This window comes from Bos indicus, chromosome 22 (assembly GCF_029378745.1).
Source record: "Bos indicus isolate NIAB-ARS_2022 breed Sahiwal x Tharparkar chromosome 22, NIAB-ARS_B.indTharparkar_mat_pri_1.0, whole genome shotgun sequence".
Lineage (NCBI taxonomy): Eukaryota > Metazoa > Chordata > Mammalia > Artiodactyla > Bovidae > Bos > Bos indicus.
This window is the reverse complement of record NC_091781.1, coordinates 10732994-10756540: the sequence shown is the minus strand read 5'-3', so window position 1 is coordinate 10756540 and position 23547 is coordinate 10732994. Positions and strand designations below refer to the sequence as shown.

Below are 23547 nucleotides of genomic sequence, written 5' to 3'. Positions count from 1 at the left end.
GAGAAAACACTGTTTTTCTCAAAGGTATATAACGAAAACCATTTTTATGTGACTACAAATAAGGATATATTATAGAGTAGAATATAAAATGTGTTTAAATTTTTAACACAAAATATAAAAATCTAAAACTGAGATACATTCTATGGACTGTTTTTGGCTCTGCCCCAGGGCTACAAGGTTAACTGTCCTCTGCTGTCCTTTCCACAGGGAAGCCTGAGAAGCTTTGGTATCACAGAAACACCTAGGTTTGAAGTCTGGTAGAGTGGATTTATATTCCCAATACAACATTTACTGTGTGAGTGCCAACATTTTATTTAATCTCTTTGAAATTTAGTTTCATACTCTATAAAGAGAGGCTACAACTTCTCTCTTCAAAGATTTTTGTTAGGGTTAGATGAGGTAGGTGTGCATAGTAGGAGGCGAGTCAACAAAAACGACAATGTTTTCAAGGACTGAGTAAAGCCCAGTCCAGGTCCCCTCACTTTATCGCTGCCGGGAGTCTCCTCCTGCTCTAGCCTTTGCTGGTATTTCTTCTGCAGGTCCTCAAATTGAGTCTGCAAATCCGTTACTTTTGCAGTCATTTCTTCTTCACGAGCCTTTGGAATAAAAAAAGATATATATGTTAACAAACATCTCAAAAAGAATGCAGTAAAGAAGCAACATGATATTGCAAACTACCTCTGGAGGAGAAGCAAACACCTACATATTTTCTGAAATATAAACCACTATTTTATTGTCATTCATTTCTGTGCTCTGAAAACTTCCATTCATGCCTCACTTTTAACTCCAAGCCCTTTTTAAAGCTGCTCATTATTCCTAGGATCACTTTTCCCACCTTTAGTCCTCTTATCCCCACCCCATAAAGCTCGTCAACCTGACCCTTAAACTCGGGTTCCCAGGTTTAAGCAACATACAGGTGTGTGACAGCATTGTGACTGAACTATAATACACAATCTATGTTTTAAGACTTCCATACTAGGATTTAATTTCCAGAAAATATCCAATATAAACTAGCTTTATGCACAGCACAAATCAACTAGCTAGACGCTTACTAATCAAAAGAAGTATGGGTTTTTCCCTCCCCCAGCTCCTTGGGATGGGCTGCTCAAGTCAAGATGGTTCTCTGTCTTAGTTAGCAAACCTGCACGTCTCCTACATATCAGACTGAAAACCATACCAGTTCTTCTTTGGAGTAAAGTGTTCAACTATAATCCATTTCTGAAGGGAAAAAAAAACTGTCCAATATATCAGTAACTAACTAATGTAAGGTATCCATTTGCCTTGACCTTGGCAGAACACAGACAAGGCTGCAGAAGTAATATGTCACTTATTGGTTGAAAACTCTTCGTACAAAATTTGGCAGACAAATCATTCTCTCTTCTGTTCTGACTGCCCTGCTAAAAGGCCTGCCCATCTTAACATTTTTTCATTTGTCTTGATAATTGCCATCATTTGTTGTATAAAGCAGTCTGGACCACTCCTTGCTCTTATAAATCTTGCAATAACCTTTGTGCTAAAAGGACATTTGGCGTTGGAATATTGATCAGATTTGAGTAATGAAGACAGGACAAGTATTTGCTGAGTAAGAGGCTAAACAGGAAAACAGCCATAAGCAGGTATCTTGATTTAACAGAAGCTGACTTGTCAGAACCAAGAAATGTCATCATTCTCAAGAACAGGTCCAGAGGCACAAAATAAAGAAACGAACCATGAGACACCTCAAAAGTCTAAATAACTTGATAACTTATAATTTGTCATGAAAATTCAAACAAATAAAAAAAGAATGAAGCCCTTCTCAAAACATAAGCGAAGCAGAGGTCTCTCGTAACTAGCCTCCGACATCTGCCACAGAGGCACTCAAATATAGCCTCCACCCCTCACACATTACTGACCAGAAACTACTGTAAATCTATAACTGCCTGCAGTTCTGGCTTATTTACCATTTTTATTCCACCATCACATATACTGTGTGAATGTCTTGTTGATGTGGCCCAGCTTTGTCTGAAAGATCACCTCTACAGCTACGAATTTGGTTAGGCTCCAGTTCTGCTATGACAATTAGCTACATCTGACATTTCCTTTGACAGCTGGGAGAAACCAATCTGGAGCAAGCCCACTAAGAATTAGAAAAGAATCCTTGATGTGTCATTTCTAATTGAAGAAACAGGTCTGTGGTTTCCTTTGTAAAAGTTTTTTGTCTTCTTCCAGAGAGGAGGGGGAGCAATATTGCTTACTCTTAAGTAAAAATGGTAAGAAAAACTAAACTATTTATGCACATACATGGAAATTATGTTTTAAAGACTATTATGCCAAAGCCAAATCACTAAAATGTGCTAAATGTCAAGAAGAAATCAGTCTTGTATCTAACATAGCTGTAAGAGTGCCTCCCTCCCAGTGAGGCTGCTCTGAGGTTGAGAAGGCAGTCAGCTCCCTTACTTGTCAGACTCAATTCCTTTCAGATGTCACCACCATCTTTTCCCAAAGGAATGCTCCCTTGCCTACCAGGTGTCACTGCCTTCAAATTCACCAAGTGTCTAGTATGTGCCAGGCATTTGGCTAGGTCCTTAAGACTCAACATGGATAGCAAGATACCTGGCCACAAGATACTAAGAGTCTAGGGGAGAGGACAGATACATTAATACATTCCTACACACATATGTATGTATGATAAAAATGACATGTCGAAAGGAAGTAATAAATATAAATAAATATAGAATATCAAAGGAAGACAGGTGCAATTCATTCTGTTTTAAAGGGTTGCAAAAAACCTAACTGAAAACAATATGCTGCAGAAAAGCACATTCAAAAAGCTAACTTTGGGTAGCTTTTTATAACAATTTTTTTAATAAGAATTAATAAGAATTTTTTTTTCCCAGTCTGCATAAGGAAACACAGGACTATGACATAAGAGACTAACGGTCACCTGTGGAGGGAGAAAGGGAACAGGTCAGAGAATACAGAGAACAGTGTGGGTGCAATTTTCATTAGGCACCATCCTCCAAGTATACTTTTTATATTATTTTGATCTTTAAACCATGGAACATATTTGACTCAATTTTTTTTTTTCTAAATACAAGTTGAATTTAAAACTTAAAAAACTGTCCAAAGAGAGATGACAGCCAGCAGTACTAACTCATGAAGTGTGAGAATGAGCTCTTATGGCGCCAGGAAAAGCAGGAGCAGAGGTGAAATACGAGGAGAAGGAGTTAAAGCTGAGCTCGGCTGCACCACAGACTGACCCAGAAGAGGGGCACCAGGACAGAGGGAGGACACTACACGTGCTCAGGGCAGGGGATACGACCCCACCTTCATTTCCAGACACTCTGACAGGAAGAGAGGAAAAACCAAGAGCAAAGAGGCCAACTGGGAAATTAATACAGCAGACCAGACCAGATGCAATACAGTAGCCAGGACCGTGGAAGAAGTGGTGGAATTAAGAGGAGGGGAATGTTCAATGTGCTTCAGTGAAACACTACAGCTGAAAGTCTATTACATGTTGGAGACCATGCTGGAGATAACACAGTTAAAGGGAGAAACCTGCTCTCTCCTTAGGAAGTCAGGGAAAATAAACAGATTTCATGTCCTAAAAGGTGTGTGGACGTGGACGCGGATGTGTTAGGCGCTGAGAAAGACAGGAGGCATGAATCAAGGATGACAAAGTTCTCAGCTTTCTCCAGTGGGGAAGCAACTCTAAGAACGTGAGCTAAGACAGTAAAGGCAGGAAAGTGAAACTGTCTCTGTGTTCCACTTTGCTAGTAACAAATCCCACAATAACTTTAATGGATGACAAAAACACACCATTCTACAATGTCATCATTAAGACAAATCATCGATCCGATAATAGCTTTTTTAGAGGGAAAAAACACTACTACATAATACATACAAATCTCATATAAAACTCCAATTCTGGAAATTTTTAAGTGGGAGAATGGTAACAGAATATGTCTCAAAACCAAAGCAATATGGTGTGTGCTCAGTATTGGTAATACTAATACCTTTTAGTTATATTTACTCTTTAAAAAAAAATCTTCAAGACAGAGTATGTATCTGGGTGTTTAGATGGGGAGTTGATTTAATTACCAAGTCAGTCCTGGAGCTGGCACTGGACCAGCTCTGAGGCCACACCGTCTAACACAGTAGCCGCTGGCCACCCTGTGTAGTAGGTATGAGCACTTGAAATGTGGCTAATCCAAGCTGAGACAGGCTATACATGCAAAAATACACCGACTCTCAAAGAATTAATATATATATATAATATGTTAAATAAAATATATATATCATTTTTATACTGACTATATTCTGAAATGACAATGCCTTGGATATAATGGGTCAGTTGCCATATTATTAAAATTAAATTCACCTGATTCTTTTCTTTCTAATGTGGATACCAGGAAATTTTAAATCCCATTTGTGGCTTGCATTGTATTTCTAGTGGACAGTGCTGGTCTAAGGTACAGGAAGGGGTCTGCGGAAGAGTCCACCCAACTCCTCTGGCCCATCCTCTACTTCCTTTCTCTACTGCTCTACTGCTCCAAGCCTGAAGCTGGGGGGACCATTTATCTTCTAGTAAACACCACATCTTCCAGAAGGAACCATACAGAGGTCAACTGTCACCTGTCTCCCTGTTCACTGACCTCTCTACCTACAGAGGTGTGTTGTGACCTGCAAAGTCTACCTTGTGCTACTGGTCCCCTGACACACACATTCAGAGACAGAGAGAGAGTTCACAAAAGGGAACAGTACAGCTCTGGCACAGTCTGTCCCCTGCACATGAAGCTCCCTGACTTAACTGCCCATGATATATAACTGTTCCCTTCCCCAAGTTCCTTTCTTAAAGAGAAGCCTTTATAAAATACATGAAACTAACAGTCAGCGCTCTACTGCTCACTTTGTAGTTTTAAGGAAATCATTTAACTATACTGAACTCATTCTCCTTCTGCAAAAAAATTAAATAAACAAACAAACAAAAAAAACAAACAGAAAGTAAACCTAAAACTAGCTTTAACGTATCTTCCAATCCCAACATTCTCTAAGCATTCAAGAAACAATGATATTTTTGAAAGCTTTGCACACATATACTCTACGGAAGTATAAGAAAATGTGAAATTATTCAAATTTTCTTTCATACTGAAATCTATAGCTCAAAAACTATATTTAAAAAATCGCCAAAGAATTGATTCTTTTGAACTGTGGTGTTGGAGAAGACTCTTGAGAATCCCTTGGACTGCAAGGAGATCCAACAAGTCCAACCTAAAGGAAATCAGTCCTGAATATTCATTGAAAGGACTGATGCTGAAGCTGAAGCTCCAATCCTTTGGCCATCTGATGCAAAGAGCTGACACACTGGAAAAGACCCTGATGCTGGGAAAGACTGAAGGCAGGAGGAGAAGGGGACAACAGAGGATGAGATGGTTGGATGGCATCACTGACTCTATGGACATCAGTCTGAGTAAGTTCTGGGAGTTGGTGATGGGACAGGGAAGCCTGGAGTGCTGCATGCAGTCCATGGGGTCACAAGGAGTTAGACACGACTAAGTGACTGAACTGAACATTTATATTCATGTAACATATCCCAGAATTTCAGCTTTTTCAATTATACTTAAAATAATTATGATTAGAATCTATTCCTGGCTCAGACCTCTACTGCTGCCACAGCCAGACTAAGGCAGGATTCTCTGGTTTACCTATTCCTAATCATCAAATGGTTCTCAGTACATTGTGAACTAAGGCTTGCAGTAACTAAGAATCTGCACTCCAAGAAAGAATAATTTACATTGTTTTATATTCAAAAATATTCTGGAGTCTGAATACTCACTAGCATTCGTGGCTTATCTTTATACATAAAAATGACAACACTAATCTACCACTAGTAGAATAAATAGTATACTGAATTTATCTTTCAACTGCATATAAGATTTGGCTGATGTATTCTTTTTTTTCATCTATCTCCTCCCTTGAGATCAACAAAACTATGCAAATTGGGTAGGGATGAATAAAGTTAACTAGCCCTCCCAGAAAGATCCCAGTTAAGCTCATACACACACTAACTGTCTTAAACACAAGCTCTCAATTCTTAGTCTGCTGATCTCACAATTTGATCTGAATCTGGGAGACAGAGAAGAAAGTCCATTCTTCCCCTTACTAACACGCTGTTGCTTCAAGTATGCCTGGTAAGCAGACATTGATCAGAAAACTACAAACCTAGCAGAAATCAAATAGACTCCTCATAAATCTGCAAACAATGGAAAAATACTAATTTGAATAACATTGAACTCCCCTCCCCAAAAAAACCCCTCTACATTAGAAAAACAGGAAATCTGACAGCCCAGTCTTCTTTACCATGAAATCTATTTCACCTAAATTTCAAGAGAGAGAGAGAAAATAAGGTACATCAAGGATTTCTTCATATCTTTTCGCCGTTCTCTTTAGATCATCTTCTTTCTCTGCAATTTTTTTATATAACTGATTTGTCTCTTCTTGATGGCTTTCTAAAAGTTCAGCCTCCACTTCCTGGGCTTTATCTAATCAATAAAAAAATGGACACATACAAGAAAATATATTAGGTAAGAATTAATATCTATATCCCAGTATCTGTAAGAATCCCTGTTCCAAATTATCAATAAACTTGATTAAAATCAACTGATCAAATTGATCAAATGTATCCTGCTCAGGGAGCAGCAGTGCCTTCATCAGGTAATAATCAGCTAATGCTTTCAGATTCCTCCACCTGCTCCTTCCCTCTGAAAGGCAAGTCACTTTCAGGCAGCACAGTTTCCATCAGTGAACTTCCTTGGGCAAGAATCATTTTGTTTCTACTGTTTGTAATTACATAAAGCACTTAGCACAGTGTGAAAAGAATAAGCTTAAATTATAAATAGCCACTGCTGACTGATTCTCATTTGGTTTTTATTGAATTCAAAAGTTTACTTACCGATGGTCTCCTTTATGGTCATTTCCAGTTCCTGTTCCTTTTGTGCCAGCTGTGTATGAAACTCTCTCATCAGCTGTTTTAATGTGGAATTGTGCTTCAACTCAAGATCTTCCTGCTCCTGTCTGAGTACCAAAATATGAAGAGCTAATTGTTGTTATACAAAAAAAGCAGTGCATATAGTCTGATCTCACTGGTATCAACCATATTTAAGGGTGTGTGTGTGTGAGCACGCATGTGTGTGTCTCCAGGCACAGAAAACTTCTGGAAGGCTAAGTAAACTATGATTAACTCTAGGGAATGGTCCTGAGGATTTGAGAATTTTCATTTTCCACTTAAAATTACCATATACATCATATACCATATATATCATATACATCTATATAACATTAATACTAAAAATAATAAAACAAAAAATAATTACTGGGTTATGTACCTAATAATCATCATCTCATATGCAAGGAAAGGGTTTTTTCCCCTTAAGTAGACATGGAAAAACACTGCTTCTTGCATTTAATTGCTTTTATTTCTCTTCAGTATTTAACTTACTATATTTATGCTTGATACTAACAAATTTAGGTTATGAAATTTAACTGTATTAAGACACAAAAAAGATTTCATTAGGGAAGATTACCTTAAAAATAATCATACTGGGGAAAAAAAAAAAAAACTTACTTGGGGCTTCTCTGGTGGTCCAGTGGTTAAGACCCCCCCTGCCAATGCACGGGACACAGGTTTGATCCCTGGTCCAGGAAGAACCCACATGCCTCGGAGCAACTCAGCCCATGCACTACTAACCACTGAGCCCACCTGCCCAGATCCCGTGCACCACAACAGAAGCCACCACAGTGAGGAGCGAGCGAAGAGTAGCCTCTGCTCACGGCAACTAGAGAAAGCCTGCACACAGCAACAAAGACCCAGCACAGTCAATAAATAAAATAAATAAAAGCTTACTTGATTTTCTCTTCCATTTCTTTTTCATACTCTTTCTTTATTATATCCAGTTCTTGCTGATGCTCCTTCCGTAGCATTCGAATATCTTTCTGCAGTTTAACCACCTCCTGGCTCAGCTTCCGCTTCTCCTGCTCCGCCCCTGCTAATTTAAACTCCAGGTCATTGTGATCGGCCTCCATGTTACTAAGCGAGCTGGGCTGAACCACGTGTGATGTGGACTTTCCTTCAGCACCTTCTTCCAAAACTTCTGTGGGTTTACTTTTTCCATTCATCTGTTGTAGAGCCTGTAAACTTTCAAGTTTTGAGGTCAGCTCTTCGATTTCAATTCTGTGTCCTTCCCTCTCTTTCAATAAGCAGGAATCCAGCTCTTTCATTTTTTGCTCCAAGATCTGACAGGTCAAGTCCTCCCCCTGTAGCGTTTTCTGGACATTGTCAACCACATTTTCCAAGTTCTGCTTTGCCCCTGCGTTATTTTTGTCTCCTTCTGCTTCCAAATGCTGGGAAGAAACCAAGGAGTGTTTCTTGTTTTTTCCTTCAAGTTCTTCTTGAAGCTGATTTATCATCACTCGATCCTCATGTTGTTTTGCTTCGGCCTGTTCTATCTTTATTAAGAGCTCCTGGTATCTGCACTGTATTTCAGAATGAGAGGAAATTATTTCTTCTTTTTCCTGCTCCAGCCTCTGCACTAGCATTTCCTTTTCAATTAAATTTCTTTGTAAGACACCAAGTTTTTCTTCACATGCATTATGCACACAGCCTTGGGAATCTGCTTCTTCTTGCTCAGTACACACTGCCACATTTTCTGACAATCTGGGTACAACTGACGTTTCAGATTGTGGTGAACTTTCCGCGGACTTCAGTTTTTCTTCCAAGATGTGAATTTCTCTGTCTCTTTCCTGCAGTTTTGTAGTTAGCTCACTCAGATGGCTTTCTTTGTCTTTTCTGTATTGCTGTTCTTTCTCTTCCATTTGTGATAACAACTGCTTCTTGATGGCAGCAATCTTTTGTTCAGCTTTTTTCTTCAATTCTGCTAATTTCGCAGCACCTTCTAATTCAAGTCTATCTTCCAATGCTTTTAACTCTTCTTCTTTGCCTTTCACAATTGAATTCACATGTTCCAATTCTTTCTTCACAGATTCAAGTTCAGATTTCATGGAAGATGCTTGCTCTTCAAGTCTTAAGACTTTTTCTTCAGCCTCTTTAACCCTGTTGTCCTTCTCTTCTCCTAACTCTTGGATGTGTTGGAGTTTCTGAATCATTTCTTTCTGTTCACTATCCTTTTGTTGATGGTAATTTTTAAGAACTTCATTTAAGGACTCAATTTCAATTGTTTTCTGAGCAACATGCTCCTCTAATTCCACAATTCTCACTGTTTGAGTTTTTAACTCAGTCTCTAAATTAAAATCCCTTTTCTCCATCTCACTCTTCTTATCTTCCATCTCACTCTTTAAATATTCAAATCTTTTCTTTTGCTGATCAAGGTCCTCCTTCAATAAAGTTAACTGCTCTTCCTTTTCACTGGTTTCCTTTGTTTTTAACTCAAGCTGCACCTGCAATTCTTTACTAGTATTTTGGTACTGTGTAAATCTTGATTGTGCTTTCTTCTTCCACTCTGAGAATTTAATGGACAAGTGATCTGCCTGTTCCAGAGCAGACGTTTTCTCTTTACTCAGAGTTTCAACTTTCAAAGATAAATCTCGCACTTGATCCAGCAATTCCTGCTGTGCTTCATCATGTCGCTTACTTAGTGATGAGATGGCTGCTTCTTTTTCAGCTAGGCTGATGCTATTCTGAAGCTGAGCATTCAAATCAGCTAGCTGTTTACTAAGACTGCTGATCTCAGCTTTTTTTTCTTTAAGCTCTTCTTTCATCATGGTGACAGCATTGATGTTTTCTGACAACTCTTTCTTCAACTGTGTGATACAAGATTCCTTTTCTGAAGCTGCCTGTTGCTGATTTCCTCCTTCCTTCTGTAAGGCTTCCTTTTCTGTAACAAGACCTTCGATATCAGCCTTCATGCTCTGAATCTGACTTTCTTTTTCTTCCAACTGATGTGCAGCATGTTGAAAAGAACTATTTAGTATATTCTGCTCTTCTGTTAGCTGTCTAAGTTGTGCTTCTAATTCAGAAACCTGGCAAGTTTTGCTTAGTAGTGCCTCCTTCACTTTAGCTGTGTGCTGTTGACAATGGGAGATTCTAGAGAGAATGGCACTGATTTTACTACTGCTGATGTCGATGAGCTCACTTGTTTTAGCCTGTAGTAAGGCTTCGGTTTTCTTAGAGTAAATGTCTAGCTGAACTGCTAGCTCCTCGGACAGTTTTTTGAATTCCAGGCTTTTGTCCTCTAGGCTTTTCTTACTGCTGTCGTGTGAAGATTTCAGACTCTGGAATTCTTCATCTGTGGTTTTCAGCTTCTCAGTAAACTCCAAAACCTTGAGCCTGTCTTTTTCTGCCAGCACCTTCAGTTCAGCTACTTGCTCTTGAAGAAAAATGTTTTCCTTCAGAGAGCCATTCAAGTCAACCTCCAGCTTTTCAAGTTCAGCTTTTAGTTTAGCCTCATTCTGTGTGAGAGAATCCATGAGAGCAGCATTCTGCTTCAACTGTCCCTGTAATTCCTTTAACGCGGTATCCTGCCTAGCACCCTCTTCCTTCAGCCATGCCATTTCCTTGTTCATCTCTTCTTTTTCACACCCAAACAGGAGCATCTTTTGCTTCAGTTCTGCTACCTCTTGTTCTTTCTCCTGTAACTGGATATCATGTTTTTCCTGAAGTTCTTCAGCTTGCTGACTAAGTTTCCGTTCCCAGACTGCTATGAAATCATCGAGCTCTCGCCTGTGTGCCTCAGTGAGACTTTCTATTTGCTCCTTTTGGTTTGTCTCCAGTCTTGATACTGCATCATTGATTCCAGCTGAGTTAGCCTGTGCCATTTCCAAAATTTTGGCATTGAACTGTTTTTCTTTCTGACTGAGCTCCAGAGCAGTATTTTCAAGCTCTTTTTTAAGTTTGGCTTCCTGATCCAACAATTTCTTCTTTAATATTTCTTGCATCTCCTTTGCTTTCTGCTTAATTTTTTCCATCTTTTTCTCTTGATTTTTAAATTTGGCTTCATATTCCTCTTGCAAAACACGAATACTGTCCTCCTTGGCTGATAATTTCTGTTTGAGTATTTCTGTTTCTTTGCTCTGGGCTTCTCTCATTTGTAAAATAACATTTTCCTTTTCCATTAAGAGTTGCTTTCTCTGTTCCTGCTCTGTGTTGTTATCTTTAAGTTGGGATTCAGAGAGCTGGGTTAAAGATTTCACTTTTTCTTCCATTTCACGATTCTGTTTTTCAAGCTTCTGCAGTAGATCCTGCACCTGGATTTTGTGAGCGTCTAACTCAGCACAAACATCCTTCTTTTGAGCTTCAACTTCAGCTACCTGTTTAGTAAGAAGAATTCTTTCTGTTTCCAAATCCAACAACTGCTGCTGCAACTGGGCCAGCTGCTCCTCATGGACTTTAGCCTGCTCATGCGTTGTGTTCTGCAGTGACTGGAAAAGCTCCAGCTTAGTCGATGCCTGCTGGAGTTCCCCTTCAGACCTTTTGATGTCTGCCTCTAAACTTTCCACACGGGCCTGATGTTCTTTTAAATGCCTGTCCTTTTCCTTCAGAAGAAGCCCAAGTTGGTTAATTTCATCTTTTAAGGCCTTTTCAGTTCTCTGGATAGAAATCTCTTGTTCTTTAATGATATTGTCAACCTGTTGTTGGTGATGATTTTTCTGTTCATCCAGCTTGGCCTCTAATTCCTGCTTCACTCGATCAGCTTGATCCTTTAGTACAGAAAGTTCTTCTTCTAGCTTGTCACGCGTTTTTAATACTTCCGACAGTTCAGACGATAATGATTCCAATTCTGTTTGCTTCACATCAAGCTTTTCTAAAGTCTTTTCATTCATTTCTTCTATGTGGGCCTGAAAGAGTGTCTCTCTGTCTTTCACCAATGTTTCTTTCTCTTGCTCGTACTTTTCTCTAAGTTCTTCCATTTCAGTCTGATGCTGCTGCTTTAAGACTTGGAGCTTTTCAGTCCAAATGTTATCTTGCTGATGCTGCAGACTTTCCAATTCTGTCTTGTGTTTTTCAACCATGATAGTAATTTCTTTATTGTGCTTATTTTTTTCAGCTTCCAAATGACTAGTTAAATCTTCTGATTGATTTTTATTTTCTTGCAAGCTTTTTTCCAAAGAACTTTCTAATTCGAGAATTCTCTGTTAATGAAAACAGATGTGTTTTTAATTTATTAGCAATGATATACACAACACGATGTCCACACCTCCTTAAAAATTACAATTTAGATAAACAATTTTGCGTGTCATATCAAACACCAGAAAGGGCAAAGAATCTGTGCTCGGTTCCTAAAGGAATCATGTAATGAAAAAAAACATTCTATTTTTTACACAGCTCATAATTCCAGATTCTATTTGGGTAACTATTTCAACTATCTACTTTTCAAAATCATTCTGAACGGATAGTGGCGGGGGGAAATGATAAACTAGATAACAGTAATTGTTGGTTGAAAGATCAGTGTTTTTTTCTGTTTTTAAAAAGCCCTATTATAGTATTCTATTACTTTTATAACTTAATTTTGAAAGAAAAATAATGTATCTGGCTTTTACACAAAAAATTATTACTTAGAACATGTTTTTCAAAAAGAAGGAACTTACATCAAAGTAATTTACCAAATTTTACCAAAGTAGTTTAGAAAAAGTTAATAGTAAAATATTATTATCTCATGAAAATATCAATCTTGATTGAAGGAAAAAGAGCTAATTAAGGCAGAGCCAAGGAATATCAGAACTGGAATGGTATTAAGAAATTATCAGATCCAACCTCTTCATGTGACATGTAAGGAAATTAAGGTATAATTAATTTATAAAGCTAACAAGTGAAAGATGCAGGCCTCCTGAGTACCCATTCCCTTTGACTATGCCACCTTACAAAATGTTGGAAGTGGGCTAGTAAGACACAGTTTAGAAATACGCATAAGAACTGAGACTGTTTCACTGTCTAAATCAGAGCAAAAAGGCTTAAAAAGTCTAAGTACTATTAATTCACTCCTAATAGGTCAAATATTTCATGCACTGTTAAGAGAAAGAACAGAGGGCCTTAAAAATGTGAACACTGAGATAGACATACTTACCTGCTCATCACAGGATGATTTTTTAATATGGGAAAACGGGAGAAAAATTAAGTCTAAAAGTAGAGCAACAGGGTAACTAAACTGATACAAACAGAAAATGAATTATGTCCAGACATGGCATGAGATGAAGGTGAAGAGGTAAGAAGGTGTCAGGGCAAGTGCTGCCTACAAAAGGAGGCCTCTTCCTAAGGACGAAGGTGAGTAAGCAGTGGAGCAAGGATGCTGCACTGCTTACTGAGGGCACAGAATCGGAGTGAGTGCCTGACAAACACAGTCAACCAAAGGCAGAGAGTCAGGAGCACCATAGGCAGACACCAAACCACTCCCACAAATAGCTCTGACTATCTAAAATGGAGTGTACGTATGTGTGCGTGCTCAGCTGCGTCCTGACTCTGCGACCCCATGGACTCTAGCCCACCAAGCTCCTCTGCCCACGGGATTCCCCAGCAAGAATACTGGAGCGGGTTGCCATTTCCAGGAGCACACGTATATGTGTATCTAAACAAAGTCTTTGCTACAACTTTATATTGACTGTAGAGATAGTAAGAGTTTTCATGTATTAATACAAATAACCCCACAGCCCAGGGCCCTGAATAGTGTTTAAACTTACAGTTCTGTATGTCTCTGCTTCTTGTTTAAGGTCCCGAAGTTTATTTTCACTCTCTGTGAGGATTGCTTTCTTCTGCAACTCTAACTCTTCCAAGGCCAACGATTCTTGCTGATCTTTTTCTTGAGTGATCTTCAAATACTCTGACTGACTTTTTTCCTGTGCCAAAAACAATCATACCACCTTAGACCCATGTAGATCTTCAGCATTCTCAAAGCACTGCCACAGAAATCATTCATTTCATTTGATCTGCACACCAGACCTGCAAGGCAGGCAGCATCGTATCTCTCTCTTCTCACACTCTGGTCTGCAGAAACAGGGCATAGTGGCTTTTCCAGTATGGTCTGGCCAGTCTTTGCCACAATTAAAACTAATATGAAAAATTTTGTTTCCAGTAACCCTACTGTGCGAGTGCATGCTAAATAAGTCACTTCAGTCATGTCCAACTCTCCGCAACCCCATGGACTGCAGCCCACCAGGGTCCTCTGTCCATGGGACTCTCCAGACAAGAATACTGGAGTGGGTTGTCATGCTCTTTTCCAGGGATCAAACCTGTGTCTCTTACGTCTTCAGCACTGGCGGGTGGACTGTTTACCACGAGCACTACCTGGAAAGTGTGTCTACTATGTACTCACTACTTAAAATGCTTTGCAAAATATCACTGAATGTGCAGGGTCACATAATTCTGTGCCAAAAACAATCATACCACCTTAGACCCATGTAGATCTTCAGCATTACCACTACCACTTCTCTAGAGTTTGATATTTCTACTCTAGGCCACAGACATATAATTTATATAAATTTAGGCTGTAAATTTGTATAATTTGTGAGAAATACCTTACTATAATAGGGAATACCACATGGAAAAGCTAATCAAAATGAGATTACATGTGAATACATGGATTAGATCAAGGAACTCTAAAAACCTATACAGCTCCTAAGATCTGGCCCATTTCACTCTGTGAAGTATATTGCTTTAAGGAAAGATTTTGTACCATACTGTAAGCAGATTGGTTTTTTAAAAATTAGTTTCTATAACATCAATTTTGAAACATCATTTTAAACATACTAAACTGTTTAACATGAACTATAATTTAAATGCATTGCCATCTATGCCCATAAATATAAAAGAGGAAATGCTAATAGTCTGCAGAATTGACTCTCAATGCCAAACTAACTTCTTTGAAAAACTAGGTAGGAAGGGGACGAGCACGTGTGCAGGTATGTGTGCTTCATGTGTTATTTGTGTCCTGCGCTCACTAGGCTGAGTATGTCTGAAACTATCGATTCCCAAAACACAGTATTAACAAGGTCAATGTTCAGAGTGCAGTGCCCCAATTGTGTGCTACTTGCTCAGTCATGTTCGACTCTTTTGCGACCCCCTGGACTGTAGCCTGCCAGGCTCCTTGGTCCATCGGATTCTTCAGACAAGAATACTGGAGTAGGTTGCCATTTCCTTCTCCAATTACAGTGCCCCAATTACTCCAGCATGAAAACCCACAGCAGGTTTTAACGACAAGAATTTTTAGCACCATCCCCTGCTGTATTTATGTCCCTAGTGTCTCGCTTTGTTCCTTTAATTTCCATGCTACTCTTTTAAATTTATGCTGTCCTGTTGTAATTTTTAAGTACTCTTGTAAACAACTTCAAATCCTTTTTGGACCAACAAAGAATACAAATATGTGCCCATACAGATGTATATTTCACAACCATGAACTAAACCCCTAACCTCAGCCAACAGTACTGTAAATCCATGTGTCTCTTGGCCCCACAGAGATTACAGAACTCCCTGACTCAGTTCAAGGATCACAGCTGCTGGAAAGCCTCAGAGCCCCAGGTCCAAAGCAGAGTGAAAACAGAAATGTGGAAAAGAAAGGAGATGAAAATTATAAAAACTATTTCTCATCCTTTCACACTAAAAGTATTTTTTAATTATACCTATTATCTTATGGATAATAACTTCATGTAAAAACAATAATCTACATTTTTGGCATTAATACTTCTTAAGGTAACTTATCTAAATAGGCTTTTCACTATTTAAGTAAAATATTTTTTGTTTCAAACTTTCAAATTATACCATGCCAACAACTCTTTCTTATCTTTGCTTTTTTGGTTATTGTTTTAGTTAGTTCAGCCAATTTTTTCTTATTTTACTTTTTTTTTTTAACATCATATAGACTGAAAATTACTGATATCATTCTACATAAAAGGAAAACTGCATATGTGCTCAGTCGTGTCCAACTGTTTGTGATCCCATGGACTGCAGCCCACCAGGCTCTTCTGTACATGGGATTTTCCAGGCAAGAATACTTGTTCCTCCAAAGAATGTTCCCAACCCAGGGATCAAACCCAAATCTCCTGTGTCCCCTGCATTGGCAGGCAGATTCTTTACCATGTGCCATCTGTGAATTTGGTCATTTTCATTTTGTCCTCTTTAAAATGCATTCAAGCAAACTTTCTGAGCCTTAAGCTCTGATACATTCAGTCTGGTATCTGATATCTATCAAGACATTCTTGCTAAATTATGGAGTTGCTGGCCAATTGCTTCAATTAACCTATCCTCCCCTTTATTTCCCCCAATCATAGCCTACAGCCAGGGTGAGAGGAATGATCTACAAACAAACTGATTAATGAAAGCTTGTTAGATGAGCAAATTTAATTTTCAGACAATACTAAATTAACAAATTCTGACAGCCTCATTCCTGCCTACAGTCAGTCTCTCTGCATCCTCAAAGGCCAAGGCTGAGAGTAGTGTGATCTCAACCTAGAAGGCAGGGATGAGGGCGTGACAACTTTATAATAAGGGAAAAACAAAATACTGTAGGTACTTACAAGAGCTATTCTCATTTGCTCCTGAAATTCTGTTTCTTGGGTCTGAAGCTTCTTCGTCAGTTCCTGCTCTTTGCTAGCCAACTCCTTTTCATGAAGCTTCTGTAATTTAGCAATTTGTTCTGAGGATTTCTAAAAAGCAGCCAAATAGTTAAAAGTGAAACATCCAGATAAAACATGTCACTCTACAACAAAATAATACTTTATTATAGTTCAATCATCAAGCTAACAGATTCCTAGGAGGAACAATCAGAACATATTTCCCACATAAATCAAAATTCACCAAATTCTTGAGAGTTTAAAGAAAAACCAGTAAAGTGTTGCTCCTCATTTAGGACATGAAGGGCTACAGCTTCAACAGTCAATCCTATGGGGCTGAAGCTCCAATTCCACATGTTACAAATATGTTCCCACCAAACAAGATGGAGAAGCGTAGCAAGGGGAATACGGATGCGTTGAGAGAGGGCATTCCATCATGGGCAAGGTGCCCTGGCTGCACCCATCTAATTATGCCTACCTTTCCAGGCATGTACTACTACTTACTAAAAAGTTTAAGTATTGGTCTTGTTCTTTTTTGAATAGGAAGACTCAAATCTTATAAACATGTCAAACCACCCTAAATAAATTCAAAAATTTAATAAAATCAAATAAAACTACCAAGCAAATGAGGGAAGGCCCACTGGACAAAATAAACATGGAATAATAGCCAATCTCTTCTTAACATAAGAGTAATGAGGAGGGGCTATCAAGCAGTAGAACAATATAAAACTAGAACATATTGTAAAACTAGTATTAGTGTAATACCAGCATATGATCAGACAAAGCAGTGGAAGAGCACAGAGAATCCAGAAGACCCATACACAGCACTACAATAATTTAGTATGTAATAAAGGTAGTATGGCATGTCAGAAGGGAAAACACAGGTTACGAAAGAAATGATTTGAAGACTACTAAGTAGTCATCTGGAAAAAATTTAGGTTGGATCCCTACCTCACTCCTCACACTAAATAAATTTTAGTTGGATCAAAAATTTAACCATAAAAAATGAAAGCATAAAAGTGTCACATGAGAAAAACACTTTTTTTTTTTTTTACTCAATTGAGAATGTCTTAAAGCAGAAGAAAAATTTGCTAACATTTAAGGAAAAGAAAACTTTTCTGCATATCGCGCCCCCCCCCCCAAAAAAAACAACAAAAAATGATAAAGACAACAAATTGAAAATTATTTGGATAAAAATATCTATCTCCAAGGGCTAATTTTTACTACAAATAAAAAACTTCTGTGAGAAATCAGTAAGAAAAAGTCCAACAGTCCAAGAGGAAAAGGAATCAGGATTTGATCAGGCAACTCAAAACAGAAAACTATAAATTCCATGTAAACATACAAAAACATGTTTGTCATACTGGTAAGAGATATGTATATTAAAACTACAATGATGTCATTTTTAACTTAGCTCATAAAGACTTTTAAAAAGTCAGGTAACAACATCTTTGTCGGGGTGGGAACATATTCTAATACTTGAATATAAATGGTCCTCCATCAAGCTTGTAGCAACTAGGCAATAATTAAAAATACACATAACTTTTGCCTGAGTAGTATTTCACTTCTAGGAATCTATTCTAAAGAAACAGATGTTAGTGAATATGATAAGGATATTCACAATTTCCAACAATAAAAACTGAAAGTCTAAATATCTATCCATCAGCATAAGACTGATAAAATTATGAGCTATTCATAAAATGAAGTCCTGAGCTGTCTTTAAAACAAAAGGGGCATCGTTATTAACTCAATAACCAAGACAGATTATTAATTTGGAAAAGCAAAATACAGAACATTAAAAATAACATGCCATCTTTTATTTAAAAAAAAATTAAAGAGAGGGTTAGAAAGCAAACAAGAGAAATTATATGCAGAGATTATCTCTGAGAAGTATACTCAAAAAGATACACATTCATTTCTTTATCAGAATGATTTTTTCCTATATCCTGAACATCATGAAATGGACACGGTCTAAAATATAAATTACTCTTCTTTACTGCAGACAGTGTAGGAAGAGCATAAGACTTAAGTTTCAAAATTGCTATAACCCACTGCAATCTAGAATTATTCTTACTTTCGTGACATCAACAACCTCCTGCTTCACGCAACTTAATTCCTGTTGAAGTCTGACACGTTCCTCCTCACTTGCTTTTTCAATGGCTTTTATTTGCTCATCCATTTCTGCTTTCATTTTTCTCCGTGCTTCTTCTGTTTTTTGGGCTGTACTCAGGGCTTTCTCAAGTTCCTCAAAAGCTATAATGAAAACAGCAGAAAACAAGTATCTCAAGAAATACTATTATTGAGCTAAAGTGTTTAAATTCAATTGATGGGAACTAAGAGCAGCAGTAGCAGGACGTGTTAAAAAACTCATCACTGTTTAAAGCCAAGACGTATTTGACTGGTAGTTTAACAAAGCCACAAGAAAGGTCCAGTCACTGAAAGCAATTTGTCATTGAGTTCTGGATTCAGATGTTAAGATGGCTTATACTGTATGAACTTAGGCTCAAAGTTGGAAAAAATATTAAATGACTAAAGATTTGCCCCACTCTCCCCACAAGTGTCATTATGGATAGCAAATTCATAGAAATGAATACTTGTACCTACTTCTGTAGCATATAATTGCAATTGCTTCTTTGTCTGCTATGCAAGTTCTTGTCTATTATCAATAACTAGGTAACACTATTGTATACTCACTGGGATATTTTTAAGAATGAAAAAATTATTCTTTGACTAATCGTATTTTCAAAAAAAAAAACAAACCTCTTAACCATATAATAAAACCAGGGTTTTCTCCCTAAACATTTACTGACTGAATCACATATTTAACCAATGTATTTTGATATGACACCTACTACTTATGTAAGTTTCAAATTAATGTAGCTAACTAGTAAGAAATCTTTTCCTGTTTCAAAAGTGTACAAAAAGGCACTACTAGCAGGGAGTTTTGGGGGTGAAATAAGTAAGAATACAGCTCTGCAAAAACAGTCACCTGGGCTACAACAGTAAGATCTTTAAGGACAGCTCACCCAGCATCAAACAGAATCTGACAGCATGGGTACAAGAGCTGAGTAACTAGACACCAAAAATACATGAGTATGTGTGTTTATGTATATTTGTGTATACGTGCATGTGTGTGTATGCATGTGTGTGCTGTATGTGTGTAAACACACACGTTCTCTCTCCTCCCCCCTTCTCTCTCTACTGACAGAACAATATCCTGTGAAAATCCTAGTGCTATTACATCCTCAACTATTTTCTTCAGTCCTCAAAGAATAGAAGACTCCCCTTTACCAAAGAGAAGAACTATAAATAAAACACCAATTTTCAAGATGGGTTTTAATCCTTTTAAGAAATAAATATTCAGGGTGACAATTCATTGACACATGCAGTATTTTCACTTTCAGTGGTGTAAGAAATGTGGAACTTCAACTGGTGGTATCCCATAAAAAAGCCCCTTCATTAACTACAATTTCACTTAACAGATAGTGGTTTTCACAAACAAACTGCATACTAAAGACAAACTTGTATTCTAAAGCATTTTCTTAATGGTGAAGTATAGTAGGTATAGAAAAAGGCAACAGAAAGGTGGAATTCTGCTAACAATTGGGAAACACAACTTACTTTGCTTACTACCTTAAAAAAAAAAAACTTCTCTGGCAATCATGCATTTGATATTAAAAAAAACCTATCCAACTTATTCATTTTATATGCCCAAAGTATAAAACCATAGCTCAAATAAGGTCTAAATTTTAAAGAAATATTAATTAAGTTTAATTATTTTTAAAGATTGCCTACTCCAACTTCAGTGATATTTGCCTGCAAACACCAAGATGATAATCCTTAGACATAAATATTCTGGTAAATAAAATATTTAAAGGAATATGATATATTTGTTTTAGATATTCTTTTACTATAAATTCTAGTGTACAGCATAAATAAACATCTCTTGCTCGTAATAAGAAATTAGTTTCCTTGTTTCTCAAAAACCAGTCAAGTGAGGTGATCAATTACAGGAAAGAAATCTTGTAACAGGGTGCGTACTGCTTAAGTTTGAGCTGAAGGCTTACATCTGGGAAAGAAAAACATGGAAAAAGGAATGATGGTATTTTTTAATGTTTGGATGTCATCACAGTCTTTTCATTACAGCTAATATTCGGCATATAACATTGTATCTTAGCATTTCTAAGCACTTCACAGAAATATCTTAAATCAGGCTCTAGAGAACCTGAAGATAGTTATGATATTCTTCCAGCAAGACCCAGTTTTAAATGAAAAGCTTCTATCAATTAAGCAAAACAAAGCTGTACATAGTCAATACCAAGTGAAACTTCCGTTTTTTAAATTCCAGAATCCAATACAGTATAAAAACAGATACAGGGCTCTCACTTTCTTAATCAATAACAACAAAAATCAATGCCACAAAGTTCCTTTTGGATATAATTTTCCAAAAGTTAATCTTCCTAACCATACTCAGTAAATTTTAGTACATTCTATATGGCATTGTAATTTTAGTGTTTTAATACTCCAAAACAGTTAAATCAGTTGATTATCCATCATATAATGATTAATGTAGGACAGATCTGGTTCCAAAGTTCTCATCTAAATTTAATCCTTTCTTCCCATGCTCTGCCACCTTGTCAAAAAGCCATGTAATTTTATACCTAAAAGGACATCTTTGAGACTTTTAATTCAACATCTTTATTGAAATGTAAGAACTGAGTCCTCCAACTTTTCCTTTGGATGATAAATCAACTTAACTATACAAGGTTGGAGGAACAATCCTTACCTTGCATTATTTTCTAAAACTAAGAATGCTGGCATTGATCAGGCTCAGCTGAGCAGTAACATACCTTACTGAACCAGAACTTTTTTGAACCAGTTACTGATGGCTTCTAACTCTCAACAAAATTCACCATGTTATACCTCTGATAGACTTAGAAAAACTCACTGCTTTCCATCTCCATCGTGCTTTATGAAAATGTTAAGTCCCCCCAAAACAAAATTTTAAAGAGGCAGCAAAACACGTTTCTATATCCATGTACAGAAAACTTATTTCAAACACATTCTACACTGCACCACAAATGAAGCCACTTCCTTACAGGAAGTCTGCCTCCAAAAACGAGTCCCATTTCAATGCTGAAGGAGGATATGCTGAGAGCCTACTTACTAACCAGAAACATCTCACCTTCTGATCCTGCGACCACCAGATACAGTAAGTGGAGTCCATGGCCTGTAATATTCTAAATGTGAATTCCCCCTCCCCTTTCCAAAAGGAATCTACACTAGGATTTTAACATTGAGTACTAAAGAGGTATGTTCTGAAGGCCTACGTAATTTACCTTCCAATTCCAAACAACATGAGTGAGTGGGGAGAAAGAAAGCGTGCATCAGCCCCAGCTGACGAGCCTTCTGCCAACATGCAGGAGTGCGCGGGGAAACCGTGGCCACAGCACACATCAACGGGAAGGCTAAGCACCAGCTGCCGCCAAATGTTGCAAGAACACATGGTGTTCTTCCAAAGCAAAATTCAATGTATCTCAGGCAATTTTCGTTTTCAAACAAAAACCTGTGAAAACATTTCTACGAAAAATGTAATATACCTGAGGAATAGTCCTCTATCAGTTACAAACACAGGTCAGACCTTTTACTGCCAGCTCCTTACCTTCCCCTTAGACAAGGTTCTCTTACATCCGTGGGAGGTATAAAAATGAACAAATGCTCACTATACAAGTTACATGAGCTCAGTAATCCAACCATTCATTCATCATATATTTATTAGATGTTTGCCATTTGTCAAGCATATGCTAGGCACTGGGTGATATCAAGAAAGTATTTCACAAAGACAGTTGAAGTTATAAGGTGTGTGTGTCAGGGGCGGGGGGTGCAAGTATAAAAGAACTAAGCCTCAGGCTAAGCTAGGACAATTGTGGCATTTGCTTTTGTCACTTCAGCATCCTTCCCCGCACCATCCTCAAAGTCCTAACCAGTCATATTAATAATAGCAAATGCCAGAATTCTGAGATTCTAGGCAGTGTTACTATTTTGTAGCACTGTCCTGGAAGACACTTTATGACAAAAATAACAAGACCCACTCTACTCCCCCTGCAGAGAATAAGGAAAGAGGCAGAAAAGTGGAGAGGCTGGCAACCTCTACATTAACTAAGAAGATGAATAATAACACCAAGAATGAGTAAGTAAGCCAGTGCCTATTTCTTTATTCCAGCAAAAAGCTGCCAGAAATGCATGAGGTATTAAAAAAAAAAAAAAAAAGCTAGTACTACGAAATGAATAAAATGCAAATTAACAGAAAAAAACAACAAAAAGTTCTTATCAGAATTCCCACCCAATCATCAAGCCTCTTTTGTGAATAAAAGCAAAAGTCTAGAGCAGCAGGTTTCAAAGTCTGATCTCAAAATCCTAGAGTCCTGAGACTCTCTGAGGAGCTATGAGATCCTCTTTTTTCCAAATACTTATCTGCATGAGGGCAGATGTTCTTGATCTATTTCAACCAAATTAACATATCACAACAGACTGAATGTAGAAACAGGCATGAAGATCCAGTTATCTTCTATTAAGTTAAACAATAGATAAGCAAAGATGTAAAATAAGGTTTTTCTTCACACTAAATTGTGTTTTGGGAAATACAGGTAGTTTTCATTAAAGCATTTATACTTACATGTAACAGGTTTTTAACTGTTATTTTTAAATGAACTATTTTTTAAATTTCTTAGCTTTAATTTCTAATATAATAAATACCAATCCATATTACCCACATAATAAAAACTCTTTGGAATCCTCAATAATCTTTAAGAGTACAAGGAGATCCTTGTGTCTAAAAAGTTTGGAAACCACTGGTCTAGAGTTTACATAAATGAAAATAAAACGATACTACCACCCAGCAGCATAAACCAGCTAGTGCCAATACTTGTAAGCTGGGGCCTTCAGAAATCTAATAAATAATCACATTTTGCAACGGAAATCTACTTTCAAGCCACTTCCCAAAATACATAACAAAAT

At 37.5% G+C, this 23547-nt stretch overlaps 1 protein-coding gene across 8 annotated transcripts in view; it reads right to left on the bottom strand.

Moving 5' to 3' along the window:
- The window catches only part of GOLGA4 (golgin A4), a 110091-nt gene that overhangs the window by 25325 nt on the left and 61219 nt on the right, over positions 1-23547 (bottom strand). For all 8 annotated transcript variants that reach the window (XM_070777080.1, XM_070777081.1, XM_070777082.1 and 5 more), the window contains 7 exons: positions 18605-18783; positions 16495-16623; positions 13666-13821; positions 7883-12123; positions 6932-7053; positions 6391-6521; positions 483-596 (listed from right to left, as the gene is read on the bottom strand). In XM_070777080.1, coding sequence (XP_070633181.1) covers positions 483-596; positions 6391-6521; positions 6932-7053; positions 7883-12123; positions 13666-13821; positions 16495-16623; positions 18605-18783 — 5072 coding nt within the window. The remainder of the gene's footprint in view (positions 1-482; positions 597-6390; positions 6522-6931; positions 7054-7882; positions 12124-13665; positions 13822-16494; positions 16624-18604; positions 18784-23547) is intronic.